A 22384-nucleotide genomic window follows, 5' to 3' on the forward strand; every position below is an offset into this window, starting at 1 on the left:
CAGCGGGTGTTAGGGGACCTGCTCGCAATACCTGTGGTGGAGCTGTTTTGCTGTCTGGACAAAACAAGAGTGGTCTGTCTCCTCCAGCACTTCCTGGGCATAGCCCACCAGCCCGCTGTTCTCGAGAAGCCCCTGATATTCTTCCACTTGAGTCTGGAATTTGTCTAGTCTCAGTTTCTTAGACGCGTCGATCGCTCTCAAGACAGATGATTTCCTCTCCTCCAGAAGCCCGTGGAGCTTCGTGAACTGCGCGACGGCTTCCTCCTTAGCTCGCTCCCCGTTACACTGTGAGGAAACAGAGCACGGCCTCAGCAGCGAACGTCTACACTGTCTTTCACGCGCAGACAGGCACAGAACCGCAATTCCACAGAACCAGCTCAGATACTGGGAAGAAAACCACTTTTTTATGACTTTTTAAAAAAACTTGCAGAGCTGTGACTTGGCCTCACATCGCAAGGAATGATGAACAACTTTTTACAAGGCATCCTTGGCGATTTCAGAATACTTTAATTTCTGTAAGCTTATTCTCTCCAATAAATAATGTATCCAATCGACAAAGGAACCAAAACACTTCAGGCTGAAGGGATGGACAGCAGACAGGGTGCTCGCCGGGCATGGACCCAGCCCAGGTTCTATTCCAGGCACCCCACAGGGTCCCCTGACCCGACCAGGAGTGATCCCTGAGTGCAGAGCCAGGAGGAAGCCCTGAGCACGACCAGGTTTGACACTCCCCCCAAAACAACTCACATGCAAAAAAAGAAAACAAACTTCATGTAAACAACTCACATGCAAAAAAAGAAAACAAACTTTATGTGTACACTAAGGAAATGATAGCAAAAAATGAACTGACTTAATCAGAGACATAGGCAAATGATTATAAATTTCTTAATTTATTTTTTATCCAGAATATTTTGATGCTTTCCACCCTTATTCTAATTTCTTTTAAAAAGTTAAACTAGTGCTATAAAAAAATCTGAACAATTCTAGCCTTTAAGTTAGACACAAAGATTTAAATGTCTTCTGTTCAAATTAACCTAAGCAAACTGTAATGGATTCCTGTGTGACCTACATATATTACTTAGCCTAAGGTTCAACTTCTGAAAACTAGGATCCAGAGAAACCACTGAGGTTTTGTTCGATGATTAAAAAAGATATGTAAAATGCCCACCATACTGTCATTCCAGTCCATGAATAGTCACCAAACATACAGATATGCCTGTACTTTGTCATAGACTGGTCCTGTCTGTAGTGCTTGTTCAATGAATCAGAGATCAGTTAGAGTTTGAAAGAACAGAGCACTCAAGAGACCCCAAACCTGCACAGGTGACATGGTCCACGGGGCTAACACAGAGTAAGAGGAAATCTGCACATGGCCTTCTCTCTGCTTCCGAACCTCAATAATCAAAGGTACCAGAGTCCATTTAGCTAATATCCAAGGCCAGGGTAAACGGGCCAGGGGAGCTGGCCAATGTCGGGAATAAACACAAGGATGTGAGAGATGGAGGGAATTTAGAGGAGGATCCATTATGACAATACTAGTTGGAAATGGTCACTCTGGGCAAGAACTGAGTGTTGAAAGTAGGTAAAGGGATATACATGATAACTTTTCAGCATTTGTATTGCAAACCATAATGCCCCAAAGGGGGGGGGGAGAGAGAGAGAGAGAGAAAGAGAGAAAAAGAGGGCCACTCTCCACACGCTTGGATGAGCCTCACTCATGAAGGAACTGGCAGAGGAACCCAGGTAAGCGGGACCCGTGGCTAAGATCTCCAAGCCTACTCAGATTGGGACTGGGCCTCCTCCCTGCCAGCTCCCAATTTTCCAGTAGTTTGGCAGTCACACCCATAAACTGCCCCCAGCACCATGTAATCTCATCAACAGCCAAGATCCAGAGACTATAAATTAAAACTCCCAGAAAAGAGTGATGCAGTATTTCCTGGAGTGCATGGCCGCATTTGCGGCCGCACAACCTCTTATACTCTAACCACTGATGTACCTACAGTAGCACACATTTGTTTGGTTTTAACATGCTTGCTTGTTTTCTCTTATATATGGACTTAAATGGCTCCAGGGTGAAATACAACAACTTTCACACACTTCCCTCTTATGGTGGTGAGAAGATGCTCACTGGTGGGGTGGGTGTTTGAATATTATCTGTAATGAACTATTGTGAATTACTTTTTGAAAATAAAATGGAGAGGGGGGGTGCCTGCCATAGAGGCAGGCAGGGGTTGGTCGTGGCTTTAAGGGGTGGGAGGGAAACTAGGACACTTGTTCTGGGAAATGACACTAGTGAAGGGATGGGTGTTGGAAAGTTGACTGAAATCAATCATGAACAGCTTTGTAATGCTCTATCTCGTGGTTATTTAATAATAAAGAAATAACCATGTCCATTCAAAAACTCTGGAATTTGGGACTGGAGCGATAACACAGCGGGTACATCATTTGCCTTGCACACGGCTGACCTGGGTTCGATCCCTGGCACCACATATGGCTCCCAGTAGGAGTGAGCCCCAAAAACCAGCAGGTGTGGCCCCCAAATAAAAACCAACCAAACATTCGAGGTTGGGGGCCCAGCAGGTGAAGTGCTGGGTCTATGAGTCCCCGTTCAATCTTGCGTGCCTGTGCGCACACTCAGGCTTGGAACTCTGAAAGGACCTTGTCCCCCACTCTCTAACGAGATGTCTCGAGCACTGTCCATCTGCAGCACGGATATATAAGCATACAGAGGAATCTTTGCCAACACATGTGTCAAAGCCACATCACAGAAGTGACCTCACCCCTCCTTGGTTCAGTAACTCCCCTGAGCCTCCCTAGGCCCCGTTTCCCTGTTTCTGTGGTGGCATCTGTGAGTGGAACTGCAGCTGGATTGCTCCTCTGCACTGCTGCAAGATTTCCCTACACTGTCTCCTACGACTGCAGCTATTTGTCACCTCTAATATTTCATTGTGGCTAGTGGCCAGCTTTGCTCTCACCAGGGCCTGTGAAGGCTGAAATACGTGTCTCCTGGTGAACAGACTTCGATCCTGAACGCTGACGCAAACCTGGTCTTGCCAGCATACAAAACAATTTCCAAGTTCACCCTGCTGACTTCACAAGCCACCGGAGGCCAGATGCACGGCCACAGTGATGAAGGGCTGGCAGCTTTCATTTCCCGGGAAAGGTGACTCTAACATAAACCTCACTCCCAGCTCGTCTCATACCTTTGGGGTTTGAAGAATGACTACATGACAATCAAGACAGGTAAGACAGACACAACCCCTGTCTCACTCACCTCCGTTTCTTTCATCAACAAGTTCAGCTCAGAAATTTGACTCTTCACCTGGCTCTCTTTTCCAAGAAGGTAGTTAATATCCTTCGACAGTTTCTCCTGTTGGGACACAGAAAGAGAAGTTAGCACAGGCCTGGCTGAATTGGTATTGTTCAGTTTTTTGTTTTGTTTTGGCTTTGGGGCCACACCCAAAGCAGTGCTCAGGGCTCACTCCTAGCTCTGTGCTCAGGGATCACTCCCGGCAGGGCTGGGGGGGCCATTGGAGAGACCAGGGATCAAACCTGGGTCAGCCAGGTGCAAAGCCAAGGCCTTACCCGCTGGACCATCGCCCCAGCCCCTGAATAAGTGCTTTAACGCCGAAACATTCATTCTCCTCTGGGGCCCATGACATCGCAGAACATCAACGATAGCGCTTGCCCCTATAACCCACTACAAAAGTTTTCCTGCAATCCACACACTCCATGTGGAGAGAAGACACAAAACGCTACACACACACACACCCCCCAAAAAAGTGCCAAGTACAAGAGTTATGCTCATTTGTGCAAAGATGCAGAGGAGACACAGAGCCGAAACAATGCAGATACATATTATTAACTTAAAAAGAAGACAAAAATTAAAATGGGTGGCTGATTTATGCTTTTTTTTGGGGGGGGTCACAACCCAGAGATGCTCAGGGGTTACTCCTGGCTTTACACTCAGGAATTACTCCTGGCGGTGCTTGGGGGACCATATGGGATGCCGGGGATCGAACCCGGGTCGGCCGCGTGCAAGGCAAACGCCCTACCCGCTGTGCTATCGCTCCGGCCCCATGGGTGGCCGATTTATGGATGAACTCATCTTCAGAATATTATTTAAAGAAAAAAAAAAAGGAAACAAAACAAAACCCAAAAGAAATAAAAGCATTTTGTTGGGCTGGAGAGACAGTATCAGGGCAGATGCCTGGTTAGATCCGCCACCATACATGGTTCCGAGCCTGCGCCACTGAGCCAGGCGGTAGCCCTGGGCACCACTGAATGTGCCCCAAAATTAAAAACATGATGTTACTAGCTGGTTTCTTGCAGATGATTAAATCTGCGAGTCAACTTTTGTTTCAGTTTTACGTGAGCAATACATACGCGCAGCTCTGGCTCTGAATTCCTTTGCATCTCTGCTCAAAAGTGCACACCTTTCGTACTCTGCACTTTTGGTGTGTGGAGGTGGGGGGTGTACTCTGTGTTTTATGTCTGATGTGGTCTTCTTGCCACCTGGCGTGTGGACTGCAGGAAAACCATTTGACTGGGTGACAGTGGCAAGGGCCGTGGTCGGTGTTCTGCGATGTCATGGGCCTCAGAGGAGCATGAATCATCCCGCAGATGATTCAAGGGGCGACGGGTAGGGCTGAGGCACAGAAGTCCCTTCGCTGAAGGTGATAAAGGTCCCACCACAACAAGAAGCTCACACAAACTCCACAGGCCAGCAACAGATGATCTTAAAAACAGCAACTGTCCTGCAAAAGCCTGGCCTTCCGCCTCCACCCCTCCACATCAGCTGGCCCTGGACCTACTGATGTGTAGGTGTGTCATGACCCCGTCCACACCTCCTTCCTCATCAGTACAAGAATGCCCTGCAGGGAAACCCTCGGGGGCGAGCGACACTGTAACTCAGCTCCTCCCTCAGGCCGCTCAGCGAGTGAGGGTGTATCAGGAAGCCACAAGGCAGGAAGGCGCTGACCACCCCGCAGCCCTACCTTGAGGGTTTTGTAGGCACTGCTCATGCTGGTGACGCGGTGGTTGGAGTGGTTACCGCCCAGCTTGCAGAGGTGACACACGGGCCTCCTGCACAACTCACAGTACATGTTAATTCGTTCCGTCTCGTGCTCAGGGCACATTAAGATCTAGGGAAGAAAGAAAGATCAAGGTGTGACTACAGGGAGGCCACCACCGAGAAGGTCCCCAGACACAGACACCTGCTTGGGGAGTCCATGGGGAGTCCCAAGGTGCCAGCCCCACCTCCGGCTGACCTCGGCACCCACCGCCCAAGCACTCCCGGGGCTCACTCCTGAGCACAGAGTCAGGAGTCGCCTCACACCCAGCCCAGAGCACCAGTGGGTATGACCTCAAACCCCTAGAAAGATAAAAATTTAAAAGGAAATCACTAGAGCCTTTTACACGACTCAAAACATAAAATCAAACCACGTGGAAAAATTCTATCAGCACTGCCCTTCTGGTTTGAGGATTCAAATCATCCACCACATATGAGGCTGCTATTGCCTTAAATTTGGTGAAGAGAAAGTTTACTCCTGTCAGACTAAAGTGGGTTTTACCAAGTGAGCCTTGGACCACCTGAACGAGGCAGCGCTTCTTTTTTTTCTTTCTTGGCTTTTTGGGTCACACCCAGCAGTGCTCAGGGATTACTTCTGACTCTGCAATCAGGAATTATTCCGGGTGGTATGCGTGGGACCGTCTGGGATGCCGGGGATCGAACCCAGGTCAGCCGTGTACAAGGCAAACACCCTATCCACTGTGCTATCACTCCAGCCCTGAGGCACTTCTATTTTCCCTTTTTTTTTTTAATGAATCACCGTTAGTTACAGACCTACAGACATTCATGATTACATTTCAGTCATACAATAATCTACATTTCAGTCATACAATGATCTACATTTCAGTCATACAATGATCTAGCGCCCATCCCTCCCCCAGTGCCCATTCTCCGCCACCTGAGGCGTTTCTTATTGATGACCCACATGATTCCCAAAAAAGGGATGTCTCTGAGGCCAGAACTTTTATAATGGAGCATCCAGATGCATTTGCTTTCATTCATGAATGCTCAGACACTGACCTGACTTACGTTCATTCAGATTTAATTCCCACCTTTTCATTTATTCGGTAAACTATCATCACAGGTACAGTTAATATGTAATGCAAATTTTTTTCTTTGAAAGTTTTTTTTTGTGTGCTTTTTTGGGTCACACTCAGCGATGCACAGGGGTTACTCCTGGCTCATGCACTCAGGAATTACTCCTGGTGGTGCTCAGGGGACCATATGGGATGCTTGGCATCGAACCCGGGTCAGCCGAGTGCAAGGCAAATGCCCTACCTGCTATACTATCGCTTCAGCACCCTGAAAGGCTTCTTTTAAAATAGTGTTTTAATAATATCAAAAAGTTGTCCTGAATCCAACAGATTGGATTTTCAGCAATAACTACTGATCTGATAGCTTAAACACTTAAAACAAATTTTTTTTTTCTTTTTGCTTTTTGTGTCACACCCGGCAATGCACAGGGGTTACTCCTGGCTCTGCACTCAGGAATTACTCCTGGTGGTGCTCGGGGGACTAGATAGGATGCTGGGAATCGAACCCGGGTCGGCTGCGTGCAAGGCAAACGCCCTACCTGCTGTGCTATTGCTCCAGCCCCCTTAAAAAAAAATTAAAAATAATTTCTACTATATAAAGTCCTTGTGACAATGTGTAGATCTAAAAATAATGGGCACGATTTTAATTCTTCAGCATGTTAAAGTGTCAAAATGCAAACATAGGATAAGGAATAGCTCCCAGAGGAGTTTTCCATAATTCCACTTTATTAACACTACCAAGCTGAAATTCATCTTTTTTTTAATTTTATTTTTTAAGAAGTTATTTACGATGATCTGTGACAAATAATATTCCAACACCAATCCCACCACTATTGCACCTTCCACCACCATTTCCAATTTTCCCAACCACCCTCAAGCCTGTCCTTAAAGTAGACCCTGAATAATGTATTGTATATGGCTTGTTACAAATAATTCGCTAAAAAAGATCAAAAACTGTTTCCTTAGAAGAAAGGGTTACAGGTTAGCCTTGTCAGACACCTTTCTCAATGCGACACATTCAGATTTATTCATATTTATTTGGTTCTCTCTGAACAATCTCTCATTATATCTATGAATAAGGTAAGACTAATTTAGACTCGAAATTTTTTACTCAGAGTTTCATTAACTTCTCACACACTTCAAAACTGTGGAGCCAGACGGACCCCAGGGCTCCACACACGCAAGGCTGTGCTCAACTGCTCTGGTTACATCTGTGGCCCCGAAATTCTTAACTCATGAGACTCAAGCTTAACACGTTGAATGAGAAGGGGTTCTTTGGGGCTGGAGCGATAGCACAGCGGGGAGGGCGTTTGCCTTGCACGCGGCCAACCCGGGTTCGATTCCCAGCATCCCATATGGTTCCCCGAGCACCGCCAGGAGTAATTCCTGAGTGCATGAGCCAGGAGTAACCCCTGTGCATCGCTGGGTGTGACCCCCTCCCAAAAAAAGGAGAAGGGATTCTTTAATGAAGCAAGAGTATTAACCGATTCTTAAAGGAAACTTTAAAACAGCAAGTTGAAGCCATAAACTTTTAAAAATCTATGACCTAAGGCTAGAGTGACAGTACAGCAGGCAGGGCGCTTGCCTGCATACAGCTGACCAGGATTCAATCCCTCTGGCACCCCCCAGGGTCCCCTTAGCCCTGGCAGGAGATCCCTGAGTGCAGAGTCAGGAGTAAGCCCTGAGCACTGCCAGGTGAGGCCCAAACACAAACAGAAGTGAAAAAGGAAATTGCAGGGACCGGAGAGATAGTTCAGCGGGGCTGATGTTTGCCTTGCACCTGGCACCCCCGGAGCTGAGCACATATGGCCCCCAGCACTACCAGGAGTGATCCCTGAGCACTTCCGGGCGTGGTCCAGAACCAAAAACCAGAACAAAAAAATTAAATTCCCTTGAGAGAGTGCCCAATATTTTATTACAAGAAAAACGTTAGTCTTGGGGCTGGAGTGATAGCACACTCCAGCCCCAAGACTAGTGATAGCGGGTAGGGCGTTTGCCTTGCACTCGGCCAACCCGGGTTCAAATCCCAGCATCCCATATGGTCCCCTGAGCACCACCAGGGGTGATTCCTGAGTGCATGAGCCAGGAGTGACCCCTGTGCATTGCTGGGTGTGACCCAAAAAGCAAAAAAGAAAAACGTTAGTCTTTACCTGTGTTCACCTAAAAGAACTCAGGTCAACTCAAAGGAAATAAATATATTAAGACCTGTTTCCCCGTGAAATCTTTCAGACAGGGCCTGAGCAACACATTCAAGCCCCAGTGCTCGGGAGGGCAGGGCTGAATCTCTCGGAAGGCTTTGGCATCGCTTGGCCCGGCTTCCAATTCCCCTCTGGCATCAGGCTCTCGACCGGGGACACTTCTCCTTCCACTTCCTCTCCTGCCACCAAGAGGAAACGCCGGCTTGGCAGAGACGCCGCTCACCTTGGGCCTGAAATTGGTGGTGGGTCCCACATACTCATGTTGGGCTTTCACGGTGCCCCAGGGGTGGTAGATCTTGAAGCACTCGTTGCAGTAGCTGGCGCTACAGTCCATACAGCTCTTGGTGGACTCCTGGGGCGGAGGTTTACAAAGGTCACACATAATAGCCGTGGCTGCCCTGGCCGCCTGCCTATAACGCTCAACAATAGCCTCCAAAGTGAAATTCCGAAACAAACCATTGATTCCCCGCTCGCCGAGATCCACATCGTGTTCACAGCCAGGGCATGGAAAAGTAGTTGTTCGGGGAGTCAATGAATTGCGTTTCCAACCTGTAGGGCAAGGAAATCCTGGCTCAGTTAGGTCAGCAGGGGAATGTATGGAAGCAGGGGTGGGGAGGGAGGGGCGGGGTGGGGGGTGATGAGAGGAAGGAAGGGAGGGAGGGAGGGAGGGAGGGAGGGAGGAAAGAAGGAAGGAAGGAAGGAAGGAAGGAAGGAAGGAAGGAAGGAAGGAAGGAAGGAAGGAAGGAAGGAAGGAAGGAAGGAGGGAGGGAGGGAGGGAGGGAGGGAGGGAGGGAGGGAGGCGTGTTTGGGAAGAGTGAAATTGAAAATCATCTTCCCAAAATGCACACTCTAGTGGTGTCATTTGAATTCATTCGTATTTTGACATATTTTTCTCTTTTTCGTAAGCTGTTTCTCTGGTATACGAAAGACAATCCTGGGCTATTAGATAGCCTTTGCCCCCTCCCACCCCACATTTCCTTTTTCAAAATATTTCACACTGAACTGATATTGCTCACGTGTGCAAGTGCTGCTCCCAGGACCACCACCAGAGTGCCCAGAGTAGACTATTCTATGTTATCCTACAGAAATCCCATACGAAAGCCATGTGAAGTCAGGCAAATAAAACACCAAATCATAAGACAATACTACAAGGGTTAGAATCGACTGAAATTGTAAAATGAACTGTTGGCGTCATTTCTGCAGACTTTGCCCCCAAAATCTGGCTTCCATTTCCACGAGCCTAGTCTTGGCTGACTGTCTTGGGGCATGAGACGCATAAAAGTCCAGGACCCCCTAACCAGAGGTCCCGGAGAGGCTCAGGAGAGATGCAAACAGTTCTGTAAACTACTTGAAATTGTACTTAAACAAAGCTTGCATCTGTACACATCTACATTTTCTAATGAAACCTTTCCATGGCTTTTAGCAAAGGACTATGTGACTACAAATCGTTAAGAACCACTGTAATAGAATCCGTTTCCCACTGTAGTATTGTTTTATCTGGGAAAATTGAGTAAGCAAAACTATGAACTAATTGAGTATGATCTACAAAAGCTGAAAAAGCTCATTCAAAGGCCCAGAATCTAATCACTTTAAGAGGGACCAACCATTTAAAATCTTCTTCTGACCTGGAAAAAAAAAAAAAAAAGAACCACTACAATTACTTAATTCAGTAAGTCACAAGTTGCCCCACAGGCTTGATTACAAATAACTTTATATATTTTATCCATAACAATGAATAACCTTGGACACTACATTCACTCAGTTTTATCTTGATTTTTAACAAATCAAGATACCAAGGCAGAACAGCTCCGACCCCTGGTGCACAAGAATCCAGGGCTGTCCCGGGGCTCTGCCTGATGGAAACCACAGGCCCTTGACTTACAGGTCTGTTCTTGGCTGCCCATAGGACAACTCCACAAACAAACAAACAAACAAACACTTCTTAACCTACAGCCTTCTGGCATACTGCCTGTGAGTCAGGAGCAAGAAATGATTAACCTCAGTTTCCCACTCCAATAGAGAAGGTCTTTAAACAGTTACATTAACGTTGCCTTGGATATTACCATCCTCAAAAAGGAATTTGAAAAGGTTATCTAGAGTATTATATCCCACATGAAAGTTAACAATTAGACCACGTTATGCATTAAGGTGACTTCATGGCATGCACAATGTCACGGGAAGCGCGAATGCTATTTAAGCAGCTAACACACAACTAACATGAAGACATCTTATCCTCCATTGCTCTAAACAGACCTCAACATGCCTACAAAACAAAGTGGCCTCATTAAAGCAAAAAATGGAAAAGGCTATATAAAATGTATTCTTGAAATCACTTTTTTAAAACATGCAACACAGGCCAAGCACTTCCCAGCACGGGCGGGCATGCAGTGAGGTCAGCGGCACGGCTACTTTGAAAACACATGCAAAGGGCAATTCTGAGTGAAAACACAAACCAAACCATTCCCAGAGAGTGAGACTGTGCAGTGGTCAAGTTCAAACGAATGGAAATTCATATTCAATGCATGCTCCACACGGGAACGAGGTGATGGAACTGAAAATAGATAACTAATCTCAACAGCCGGTATTTAAAAAAAAAAAAATGGCTTGTTACTGGTCTTATGAACTGACGACAGTGATCAATCCAGTAAATGGGCTAAGACAAAATTCAAGCATCACAATGAAATCATGCTTGGAATCATGATGAGACCCAGACTTTGGCAGGTAGACTCAAATCTCAAAAAAAGAAAGAAAAAAATATGCTGCACCCCTTTTCTGTAACCCTCTTAATAAAAAGTAAAATGTCAGACAAAAATATTACCCTGTACTACTTAATTCAAACTATTAAATCAATCAATCCCGCTATTTTCCTCATTAGACTTTAAAAGTTCCCGAGATTTTTCTAAAACGTGCACCATTATTTCATCTGTGCGCATGTGCCTACCATTGTTTTCACGGAAACAGACAATATTTGCTCAGGGCAACAAAGAAAATCAGACATCAGGATATTCTGGGATGCAAACTTAAAGAGAAAAATATCAAGACAGGGGAACTAAAAATAAAAATGTTTTCCATTCCTATAACAAGACTATCTAATATAGTAACCACTGGCCAAATGTCAAACCATTTAAGTCCAGGCAAAAGCTCGGCTCCGATTCTCCAGAGACATAAATGGCTACTGGCCGCCATTCCTGGCATGGGGGCAAACCCGCCCTGGCCATAGGATGTCCTAAGAATCGCACAGCTCCAGACAGAGACCCAGAGAGAAAGGAGAGGAGGGCAGCTGGCGGGGGGGGGGGTGGGGGGGTGAGGGTTCATCTTTGCAAAGGACTTGAACTGACTCTCCCCCAGAGACCTTTTAAGCAGAGACAGCTGAAACGTGAGTCCTGACAACTTGGAAACAGACGCCCACAAATGTCCTAACGGGCTGGTAAGCGATTCCTGGGCAGCCTTCCTCCCCGTGTTTCACCACTCAGGTCAGAACGGAGGATCAGGCCTTTATGATACCAACTTGACTTCTAAGGCAAGACGGTCGGTTCATATCAGACCCAAAGCTGGCTCAGCGGGTCTGGCTACCAGCTCCCCTGCTCCTGGTTGCCACCTGGCCGGGGTCCCTGTGCCCTGGCCCGGGCCAACCCCCCACCTTTCTCTTCCACAGTCTGCCACTCAGCTGTGCCTATGAGTTAGTGACCCCCTGATGTGAGCATTTACAGCCAGACAAAACTTCATCCTCAACTACCCTTGGAGCCAAACAGACTTTTTTGTAAGCTAACTGCTTCGACCTTTCCAGTGACAAGATTTCCACTTTTTTTTTTCTTGCTTTTTGGGTCACACCCCGGTGATGCACAGGGGTTACTCCTGGCTTATGCACTCAGGAATTACTCCTGGCAGTGCTCAGGGGACCATATGGGATGCTGGGCATCGAACCCGGGTCGGCCGCGTGCAAGGCAAATGCCCTACCTGCTGGGCTATCACTCCAGCCCTGATTTCCACTCTTAAAGGTGGAATTCTACAACTCCTGGGACTGTGGGCGTTTCCACTCCAGGCCTGCAGTGAAGGGTCAGAAATACAGAAAAGGGATCATGATTCGGGGCAAGATTTTACAAAAAAAGGAAAGTGTCCCCAGCAAGCCACCCAAAAGTGGCCAATTTTCCTTGGAAGGTGAAATGGAGAAAAAAGGAACTTGGAATACGCTGGCCCCTCCCTCACGGAGAGCCAGTGCCAGGGCGGAAGAGGGAGTACAGGCAGGTAAGGCGCCTGGTTGGATGCCTGACACTGCAGATTGGCCCCTGGGCCGGGGGACTCCTGAGCACTGCAGGGAGACGGGCAGTCCTCCTGATAAACATGCACTGCACATTATTTACCCACAAAGGGGTAGAGCCTCAATTGTAAAAGTCTGATGCCAAAGATTTTCAAATGTGAACATGCCATATGCACGAAACTGGCCAAGATGGGGCTATATTCATAACAACTGAGCTGGAGAAGACACAGGTATAAAGGCAGTTGCCTGGCATCCTGCCAACCCCTCAAAGCCCCTCAAACCCCTGGTACCACATATGGTCCCCAAGTGACCATCCAGAGCACCACAGGGTGTGGACTAAGCCCCAATGCCTCCCACCCGTCACCCCCCCCAAAAAAAGAAAGACACTGTAGTAAATGTTTGAAGTCATTAGAAAGTACTGGCTTATTTAACCTCGCACAGAAATGTGGATGTTGGAGCCGGAGCAATGGTACAGCAGGTAGGGCGTTTGCCTTGTGCATGGCCACCCCGGGTTCGATTCCCAGCATCCCATATGGTCCCCCAAGCACCACCAGGGGTAATTCCTAAATACAGAGCCAAAAGTAACCCCTGTGTATCGCTGGATGTGTCCCCTTCCACCCCAGAAAAAAAGAAATGCAGCTGTTCAGGGAAGCTTAGTTCCACAGAGCCTACGGGAAGGATCTGGGGGGTAATACCGAAAAAACAGGCGCATGCTATTTCTCCAGAGATATCTCGCCCGGTTCACTAAGAAACGGGAGCATTGATCAGCAGTGCTCCTGTCCAGAGTCTCAGGGGAAAAACTTCCTTGTGAACTGAGTCCTGGGGACCTTTCAGTCCTTTCAGCCAATTGTGTTCCCTCTCTCAGATCAGTTTGAAGACTTGACCACTGATGTTGTGAAACCCGGGGACACAAGACTGTCCTTGCTGCAGCCACACGAGCAGGAAAGCATGTTCTACCTCTCCACCCCAGAGGTCTCCACTGGGAAGCTGGGAACAATGAACAGAAAGCCAGATTTAGAACTGGATTTCACAGAGACGTAGTCACGGCTTGCTAACAAAAGAGAAAGCAGTAACTGTGTGACTGTGTCCTGCACAAAATACAATTATTGAATTAACAGTTTGAGGGGGGGGCGGGGAAGCAAGGTTTTCCTGGTACACAGGACACTCACAGAGCCACCGGTGCCCGAAGACACGCAGCAAAGCAATCAGTTCCAAACAGATCACTGTGGGGGCAGCGCTTAGGAGAATGGCACGTAGTTATTATACAGGCTGATTTTTTTTCAATCACGTTTAATACTCTATTTTACTAAGTGCTCCGATAACTCGGGAAAAGACAAACAGCACTGCAGCGTCGTGTGCTTCGTGCGTCCCTGACGGGAGTCTGCAGACCTCAGCAGACCACATCTTCCCACACACACAGGAGAAAGAAGCTCGTCTCGCTGTGTGACCGTGTTTCCTACCAACCCCAGGCATCCGTCTGCTTTTACAATCTATCACGTGACAAAGCAATGCTGTCTAAAGGAAAACAGGGACAGCGGTGATGGTCGCATCTGTCACTATGCACTTTTCCAGCAGCTCTGCTAAAAAAGTAGAAAGAAACGAGGGAAATCAGTTTTGGTGAGACAGGTTCCGGGACCAGCCTGCCCCAAACGCTATCATTTCGGAATGCAATCTGTGTGAAAAATAGGTTTTCTGCTCCAAGTGTGTACTTGACACTTAAAACGCATCTCCATGCAGACACAGCGTGTTTCAAGCAAGGGACTGCACTGCTCTGCAGGGTCTACTTAATCCCCCTTTTCATTCTGAGGTTTTTGAGTCACACACACCCTCAGCACTCAGGGGCTACCCCCAGCTGTGAGTCTGGGGACGGTCCTGGTGCTCCTGGGGGCTGGGGGAAGGTGGGGAGAAGGTGACCAGGTGGTGACGGGACCAAACACAGGCCTCCTGCTGTCCCAGCCACTGCTCTCTCTGGCCCTTAGCCAATCCCCTTACTAGAAACCAAAGCAACGATTAGAATCCTATTCCTCCCACACCAAGTGCTTGGAAAGGGGCTTGTGGCTTCCTTCTCAGATGTCTAACAGATTTCTTTTTTTAAAAAGGAGAAGTCTGGAAGTCTGTCAGAAAGAGATAAATACAGAATGGGCTCTCTCATCCGAGGGACCTGAAACACACGGCAAGGGAGTAACACAGAGCCAGAGACAAAATAACGGGAAGAAACTGATCCACACACCACAACGAGCTGGTGGGGGCAGTTGGGGTAGTGGGGGGAGGAAAGAGGGCACAGCGGTGGCGGGTATGGAATTGCCTGCATGAGAAGCCATTGTTAGTAGTACTGTAAACCACAGAATCTCAATTAATAACTAAAAAAAAAAAAAACCACAGTAAGTTCTGAGTGATAATACAGTGGGGCAGGGCATTGTCCTTGCATGGGACCACCCGAGGTTCAATCACTGGCAGCCCACGTGGACACGCTAGCCTGACAGGAGGGATGCCCACGTGCCCAGCCAGGATCTTGTTCATTTGAGGCGTGTTAGGGTTTAGCCGTGTCAGACACCAGCAGAAGTATCGACTGAGTGCACCCAGAAGAGAAGAGCATCCTTCAGGGCTGGAGAAGACACAGGCTGGTCAGAAGAACCGGGGTCCTGCTCCCTGAAGCAGAGCTCCCCTCTCGAGCATTTATAACCTGCTTACTTATGCGTTGTTGAAAATGAAGGTGCCAACCAAGGAGGCCCCCGTCTGGGAAGGCCTGGCGCCACCTGAGACGCGGGTGGGCGGTGCTGCCTCACTCAACTGGCCAGGTGCTCGGAAGTGACCGGGACTGCCAATATTTCACACAAAACCAGCTTTCACGCCAACACTTCCACGCCAACACCAGCGTCAGGTTTTGGAGGGGGAGAAATATTCACGGCGCGCTCCTGGCCTGCCGGCTGCGGCCCCTTCCTATAGCTGCCCGGTCCAGCTCCTTAGTCACTTCACAGTCTCCAACCTGCAGCCTGGAGTAGCTGAGGGAACGGGTAAACGAGGCCCAGAGAGTGAGCACAAAGGGCGAGCACTCACACTTGCACGCTGGGAGGTCTGAGTTCCAGCCCTGCGCTGTGAATTCCTGAGCACTGCTGGGTGTCGCCAAAATATAGGCCAGGGGGGTTGGGTTGGGCAGCTAACCAATTTATTCAACAGTGAGGGTGGACCCTAACCAGATTATTCTCCAGAGGGGTTGGACCCTAACCAGATTATTCTTCAGGGGGGTTGGACAGCTAACCGGGTCACTCCCCAGGGGGTCGGACAACTAACCAGGTCATTACCCAAGGGGGTCGGACACCTAACTGGGACATTCCCCAGGGGGTCGGACAGCTAACCGGGTCATTCCCCAGGGGGTCAGACAGCTAACCAGGTCATTCTCCAGACTCTCTCCCTCCTACCACCCTACCCCCCAACCGGTATGCATGACGCCTGGGTCCTGCCAACTTTACAAATGTACCTGATTTGGCCCTTGTTGCGTCTAACTTTGACCCCTAACTGAAACAACGTCTCGTGGCAAGGATTCTGATCCAAAGAATCCGCCTTTGGGTTTTGTTTTCTCTAGTGCTCTGTTCAACTGTCCCCTGCGTCCCTCTGCTCCTGCGTGGGAACCCTTGGCGCTGAAGACCGTGCCACAAAGCGGCCCCCACTGCCCTCGAGCCAAGCTTAACACTCTATTTCCAGCCCCTGGTCGTCACTGAAGAGTTCCTAAGCCCCTCCTCTCTCAGAACGTGATTCAGCTGAACAGGGAGTACGTCGGAAGACACAATTTCAGGGGCCGGAGAGATTGGACCACAGGCGAGGGGTTTGCCTTGCGAGCACTTGAGCTGGGTTCAATCCTTGGTACCCCATATGGGCCCCTCAAGCATCTTGGGGAATAAGCCCTGAGCGGTCCCTCCAAAAGCAAAAGAAAGAAAACTTTGTGAAGCAACAGAGTATCTGTTTAGAACCATTCTCCTTTTCCTTTTCAATAAATTCAAAATAATCTTCCTTTGGTTTGGGGTCACACCCGGTGGCTCTTGGGGGCCACTGCCAGAGCGATGCCTGAGGGATCCAGATGAAATCCGGGCCTCCAGCATACAAAGTGTGCACACTCCCCGCCCCTCAGCCCACCGACTCAACCTCTCAGATGCAGTTCATGGGCATGAATGCATGGCAGGCACCGTCTCAGGGGAGACCAGCGGAGACCAGCAGTGGTCTCCGAAAGGCAGATAAAGGGGCCAGAGAGACAGTACAGCAGGGAGGGCACTTGCTTTGCGCACGGCTGACCCAGGTTCAACCCCCACCTCCCCTCCCCCGATGGTCCCTCAAGTCAAGCACTGCAGGAGTGATCCCTGAGCACACAGCCAGGAGTAAGTCCTGAGCACCACCTGGACGTGACCTATAAAAACAAACAAAAGACACGTAACAGGTGAACAAGGGGAGAGAGTCTTTCTAAACGGCCCTTGTAAAGAGGAGTCAGGATGGCAAGGTGCTCCCTCACTGGGAGAGGCGGAAACAGGGCTCAGTTAACCTAACGCCTCCAAGCCCCATTCCAGAGAGAGCCACGGTCCTCAAGTCCGGTGCTCAGAGCAGCGGGCAGCCTGCGCCCCTCTGGACAGCCGAGGCCGCACTGCCCGAGGAGCAGCAGGCGTACAGGGCAGGCCAGTGGGCGCAGGGCCTCTCGGGACCTCTCCTCCACGCGGCCCCTGGCTCACATGGTGCTGCGGCACCTTCACCAAGGTCTCTGCCACTCTGGCCTCCAGGGAACCTCTCAGCCTGCAGTTTCCCAGTGAACATGAAGCTCATCAGTCCCAGGACGGATGCTCGTGAGAAAGCCACACCCTCCAACAGGCAGTAACTCAGCACAGCGGGAGCCGGACAGGACGCCAGAACTCGGGCAGAACTTAGCTCCCAGTCACGAGAGCCGTTTTAAATGACAGACTCGCAACAGCCAAAGAGGAGTTGGGAGACGGTGCGGAGGGCTGCAGCCCAGGGGTCAATCCCGGGCGCTGCCTGGTCCTCCGAGCCCCACCAGGTGTGAACTGAAAACAACAGTAAAAGGGGCGAAAATAACCCCGGCAGGTGGAATAAAATCTTGCTCGGTGAGGAGGACCAGCCGTGCCCTCGCCTTCTCCTGTAACTCTGCACGTGTGTTTGCTCATGACTCTCACACATATTTCAGGGACCTTTGAACAGCCCTGAAACCAGAGAGAGTTAAGGGTTTTAGCACAAACCCCGTGGTCAGTTATCCATGTTAAGTACAGAACAAAAGACAAGAGGTATTTCCTGCGACATCTGAAGCTGAACCATCTCTAACTAGTTCTGAATGTCTTTACCTGGAAAAATTAACCCGAAAAACTGTTACTGACGGTGTGTACAGGCCCCGCCCCACGGTGCAGGGGGACCCCACCCCGCACCCCAACCCAGGTCCGACCACACACCTGGTCTGTTGATCCTGTCCATCTTATCCATGCTGGGAGAAGCCAGCCGGATTCTTGGGCTGCTCTGGTTGGAATTGTCGGACCCCACGTCATTGAAGGAATCATCTAGCGTGAGTAAGAGCTCTTTCACACACTTGTGACAGATACTGTGTTGACAAGGGAGAATCAACGGATGGGTAAACAGCTCCTTACAGGCAGGGCACACTAGCTCCCTTTCGATATTCTTCATGGTAACCTGAAACGGAGACAAAAAAAAAAAAATTAGGGTGAAAGGTTTCATCGTGGGCAGGTATGTCAATGCGAGGGGTAGAAGGAAGCAGGCGGAAGGCCGGGAACACCGCCCAACTGTAAAGCACACACCTTACAGGCACACCGGGGTTGATTCGTCCCGGCTGGTGGGAGGGAGGGAAGAAGGAAAGGAAGGAAGATCTTCAGGAGCCAGGGGACAAGGTCCACAGCCAAGCTGGCTCAATCCCCAGCATTACATTATAGTCATGAACCCCGCCAGGAGTGGCCCCTGAGCCCAGGGTCAGGTTATAATGAGCCGTGAGCACTGCCAGGTGTAGCACCAAAATACATACAGAGACACACATCTTTAAATGGAAGTTCCTTTTTCACAACCAAATTCTACGTTATTTATACCACCCCTCAACCTCCAGAAGTCAAAAGTGAAAGGAAATACGTGAGAGAATTTTGTATAAAATACTAGGGAATCATAATAAGCCATCAATCATGAAGTTAGACAAATTATCTTTAATTCACGGAAGGAAGAGAGGGAGCGAGGGAGGGAGGGAAGGAATCCAGTTAAGTAACTGCCGTGCACACAGCTAACTCGGGTTTAATCTCTGGTATCTCACATCTTCCCCACAGCCAGGAGTGAGGCGTGATCCCTGAGCACATAACCAGGAGTAAGCCCTGAGCTCCACCAGGGGTGCGCCCCCCTCCCCCCAACAGAAAAGAGACCTATGTCGTGAAAGCCTCATAGTAAACCACTTCAATAAAATGAAGACTGCACCGCCCAAAACAAGACTCTGATTGTGATGTACTAAGTGACTCTGCCACAGACGCGAGCAGGGAAACCCTGGGGTAGCTAGGACCCCTGATGGGAGGACCCCGGTTGAGCTTTTTTTGCTCCGTTTTCATTGTTCCTGTTGCTTGCTTTTGTTTGGGGGGCCACACCCAGCATGGGAGCCCAGCTGAAGTCTTCACCAACTGAATTACTGCGTGCCAGGCAGGGACCTAGCCCACGACTCCGGCCTGCACTCTTCCACCGATTCATACCTCCGGCCACAAGCTGAATTATTAACAGTTCTGCAGCATTAAATGTGACCATTTTTCATACGCTGCGGTTCTCATGCAGGTAAAGTGCTGGAGGTTTTCACGCCACATGGAAGAGCCGTAACCTAAAAGCATTTCATGAATATTGAACGACTGCAAGGTATTAGCAGGCACCATAAAAAAAAAAAAAAAAAGCTCTCGGTCCTACAAGCCTGACATTATTTTTAATAAGAGACGTTTTGTTTGGGGGCCAACACCCAGTAGCACTCAAGGGGCTCCTCTAGGTTTGGTGCTGGGGCCCCAACTCCCCACCCCCAAAGAACCTGCAGAGCACCGAGGCAGGCCCCGCACACCTCCCTCTCCTGTCACAAAAAGCACAGACTCATCACAGGGAGAAAGAACCCATGCCTGGAGGCCCAGCGTCCCCACCTTTCTCTGCGTAGGTTTGCTTTCCAAGTTCCAGGTGTTCCAAACTTCAGGTGTGAAGACTATATTCAGGATCCTTGGCATTTTCGTGAATCTAATTTGCTTCTGGTGGGGGGAGGGGCTGGGTGCTGGAGACGCGCTAAGCCACACCCAGCTGCACTCCGCTTTCCCGCTGGCTTTGCACTCAGGGATCACTCCCGGTGCGCCTAGGGAGGGGCGGTATCAGGTGCTAGGGGGTCAACGAGCCACGGCTGGCCTTGCAGAGAGGTAAGCTCCTTACCCCCACCCCCGTGCGCTATCTGAGCCTGAGAATCCAACTGCAAAGGACTCATAAGCCTTGGACAATCATTTCAACGCTAGAAGAAACACACAGAAACGTTTGGATGCATTAAGTCACTTCTTTTACTAAAAACGCCTACCAGGCTATATTCCCCCCTCGCCCACAGCAACAGAAAGCGCTTTGATGATATCCAACAAAACGCGGCAGCACAGCCGATTTCGCTGCGGTCCAAGGGTCCTTTTCAAAGCCGAGTCTCTTACAGTTTTCAACAAACGTTCCATGGAAGCGCACCACACGGAACGTTTTTGGTTGTTTCCTTTTCTAACTTGGGAAAATGCCCGCCACACCTTACATACAAGTCCACATCAAAAAGGATCATAGTAAACCCCATCCATCCTATCTCATTTCAACAGGGCTATAACGCCTGATTAATTCAAAGGCACATTTAATTCCCTGTGCACCTCCCAAGCGGCAGGTGCAAAAACCTTTCCTGTCTCTCTTGGAATAAAGCGCACGCTCTTTAGTCACGATTGATACAAGCTAACTGCACGAGGAAACCGCGGTGTTCGTTTCACACTCAAGGGGGGAGAGCAACTGGCTCCCCCAAACTGTTTCGAGATTAAAAAAAAATTAATTTTTAAAAAAGAGGTTTGGCAGACAACTGACACGTGCTGCTTCTCCGACGCCGTCCAACCCCGACAGCTGCGGTGGGAGCAGACGCACGCCCGGGACGCACCCTGGCACGCGGCGACCACGGCGGGCACTCGCCTGCCAGGGGGTCGCTGCGGGAGCTGGGGACCCGCATGCCAACGCCACGCGGGACAGGCGCGGCGGGCACGCGCCCCTCCCGTCCGCGGCGCCACACCCCGGCGGCGGCCCCTCGGAGGGGCGGACGCCCCCGTGCCTCCACTCACCATCGAGTCTGAACCGTCCCCTTCCATGACGGCCGCCTGCCAGGTGACATGCACGGCGGGGTCGGGCCGGCGAGCGGCCCCGGGCAGGGGCGGGTGGGCGGCTCCCCGCGGCGGCCGTGGAGTCTGGGTCCGGAGCCGGACGGCGGGCTGGGGAGCCGGACCCGGCCAGCGAGCGGACCGACGCGGCGGCCAGGAGCACCGCCGGGGCAGGCGAGATCGCGCACCGAGCGCGCCGAGCTCTGCTCCCTGCGACGGTCCCGGGAATCCCGCCCCGCGGCCAGCTGCGGCGGCGGCTCCGACAGACTGCGGCGGGGCGGGGCGGCCGCGCGGAGACCTGGGCGCGGCGGCGCGGGGCGGGGCCGTCGCCCGGGCAACCGCGCCCACCGCACAAAGGAGGCAGGAAGGGGGCGGGACTCAGCTGCAGCGGGGCGGGGCAGGGGCGGGGCGGGCGCCCGGACAACCGCGTCCAGCGCACAAAGGAGGCGTGTTTGGGGCGGGGCCTAGCCAAGGTGGGGCGGGGCCGGAGCGGGGCGCTCCCTGGCTCGGACGCGGCGAGTCGCGCGTGGCGGAAGTGAGCGCGGGCGGTGCCGGGGCGGGCCCGGGGTGGAGCCGCGCGGCTGGGCCGCAATGCCGCAGCCCCCGCCGACCCCCAGCGACCCGACTCCAGGCTTTGCTCGCTCGGCTCGGGGACCCCAGGGCACGGCCCGCCTCCCTCCTCCGGACCCAGCGCCACCTTCCCCCGGCCCGCGCAGTCGGTTCCGCACAACTCTGCGCTCAACAGCCCCGCAGAGCTGGCGGCAGAGCGCGGAGCGACGGGCTGGGCTGGGCTGGGGAGGTCCCCCGAGAGGGTTCAAGTCCCCGCCGGGTTTCCCCCCCCCCGCCCCGCCCTGCGCCTCCTTTCGGCGCGATTCCGCAGTGAACTTCACATCTCCCCCGACTGGTCCCCCTCCACCGCCCGACCCCGCACCCTCTTTTTTCCTGCCTTTTGACCCAGCAGGGCGCCCCGCAGCCAAGTGTCGCAGGGACCCGGGGGACGGCGGCAAGGACGCGCCCCGCAAACCCTCTCGTTCCGCCGCAGCTTCGGGCCCCGCGCATCCAGGCTGTTGGCGCCCCCCCGGGTCCAGGCGCGCGCACCCGCCGCCGCGGGAACTTGCCCCTCCCCGCCTCGGGCGAGTTTTTCCCCACTTATTTTCTAGCCGAGGGAACACGAATTAGCCTGAGATTGATGGGTGGACGGTGAGAGCCCGCCACTGCCTTCCGGGCCTGGAAATAATTCCATCCTTCCGGAGAGACGGCGGGGACCGAGCTGCCCAAGGCGGGGCCGGAGAGGGCGGACGGCGGGGAGGGCGCTGGCCTGGCACGGGGCTGACCCAGGTTCGATCCCCCATATCCCATTCCGCAAAGGCAGCCGGGCACGGAGGCAGCGGCAGGCACTGCCGTGCGGGAAGCTGGACCGGCCTCTGCCCCCCCACCCCCCCACCCCG

At 51.2% G+C, this 22384-nt stretch overlaps 1 protein-coding gene across 2 annotated transcripts in view; it reads right to left on the reverse strand.

Annotated features, from left to right (window-relative positions):
* The window catches only part of TRIM36 (tripartite motif containing 36), a 39424-nt gene extending 18256 nt beyond the window's left edge, over positions 1-21168 (reverse strand). The window contains exons 1-7 of one of the 2 annotated variants that reach the window (XM_055142108.1): positions 20901-21168; positions 18003-18237; positions 9908-9928; positions 8527-8852; positions 4998-5144; positions 3275-3370; positions 32-285 (exon numbers count right to left, since the gene is read on the reverse strand). In XM_055142108.1, coding sequence (XP_054998083.1) covers positions 32-285; positions 3275-3370; positions 4998-5144; positions 8527-8852; positions 9908-9928; positions 18003-18237; positions 20901-20927 — 1106 coding nt within the window. In that variant the 5' untranslated portion in view covers positions 20928-21168. The remainder of the gene's footprint in view (positions 1-31; positions 286-3274; positions 3371-4997; positions 5145-8526; positions 8853-9907; positions 9929-18002; positions 18238-20900) is intronic. The other variant, XM_055142109.1, reaches the window with a different exon arrangement.
* Positions 21169-22384: the final 1216 nt, after the last annotated feature.

This window comes from Sorex araneus, chromosome 6 (genome assembly GCF_027595985.1).
Source record: "Sorex araneus isolate mSorAra2 chromosome 6, mSorAra2.pri, whole genome shotgun sequence".
NCBI classification, from domain to species: Eukaryota; Metazoa; Chordata; class Mammalia; order Eulipotyphla; family Soricidae; genus Sorex; species Sorex araneus.